This window comes from Portunus trituberculatus, chromosome 34 (assembly GCF_017591435.1).
Source record: "Portunus trituberculatus isolate SZX2019 chromosome 34, ASM1759143v1, whole genome shotgun sequence".
Taxonomy (NCBI): Eukaryota; Metazoa; Arthropoda; class Malacostraca; order Decapoda; family Portunidae; genus Portunus; species Portunus trituberculatus.
Window position 1 is genome coordinate 3,903,598 of NC_059288.1, and position 719 is coordinate 3,904,316.

The 719-nt window shown below is 41.3% G+C and overlaps 1 protein-coding gene across 2 annotated transcripts in view; it reads left to right on the plus strand.

Annotated features, from left to right (window-relative positions):
* Positions 1-277: 277 nt before the first annotated feature.
* Positions 278-719, plus strand: part of LOC123512531 (SH3 domain-binding glutamic acid-rich protein homolog) — a 26,184-nt gene continuing 25,742 nt past the window's right edge. For both annotated transcript variants that reach the window (XM_045268949.1, XM_045268950.1), the window contains exon 1: positions 278-431. In XM_045268949.1, the coding sequence (XP_045124884.1) occupies positions 387-431 (45 nt within the window). In that variant the 5' untranslated portion in view covers positions 278-386. The remainder of the gene's footprint in view (positions 432-719) is intronic.

The following is a 719-nucleotide window of genomic DNA, read 5'->3' on the forward strand; positions in this document are numbered from 1 at the left end:
TAGAGTCTGTAGAAGTACTGTCCGGCTTGTGTATGTGTGTTATTAGAGTGTACGTGAATCTGTTTCTCTACGATTACGCTTGCGCGGACTGCAACGAGAGTGCAAATATGGATATTTTTCATGATTTTTACAATAACTACGTAGATGTAGGCAAACTAAAAGACAGAAGCAGATAGTTAGATAAATTTTCTAGTAGAAGTAGGAGTCATGAGTAAAAAAATAAACAAAAAAATTACATATTTTCCGTGTTACCAGAATTCTCCATGATGGTCTGCCAATGTTTATTTCTGGCAACCAAAAATGAAGCTTAGTCTGCCAGTGGCGTCCGTGGTGAGGGGAGGTGTGTTGCGCTGCTCTTTGTGGTCCATTCCCCACCCAGCACAAACATGGTGATCAAAGTGTACCTGTCCCTGATATCATGCAGTCAGGAGGTGAGTAGATGAGTGAATGCCTTTACAAGTATCTGCATTCCTTGCCTGACACGCTATGTTACAGAGTAGTGTCTCGAAGTGAAGGCGGTGGTCACTTAGGATTTCAGTCACTTAAGGGCTGACTTTAGGGATGATTGGGTACTATTTCTCACTTACGTCTATTTCAGGGGCTCCCATCTTCTCCCTGCCATTCCCCACAACACCCCTTGCCATTAATCCATTTCATTTTATTTTTATCCTTTTAAACTAATTCTTATTTATTATCTGACTTGATATCCTCCGTGTGAC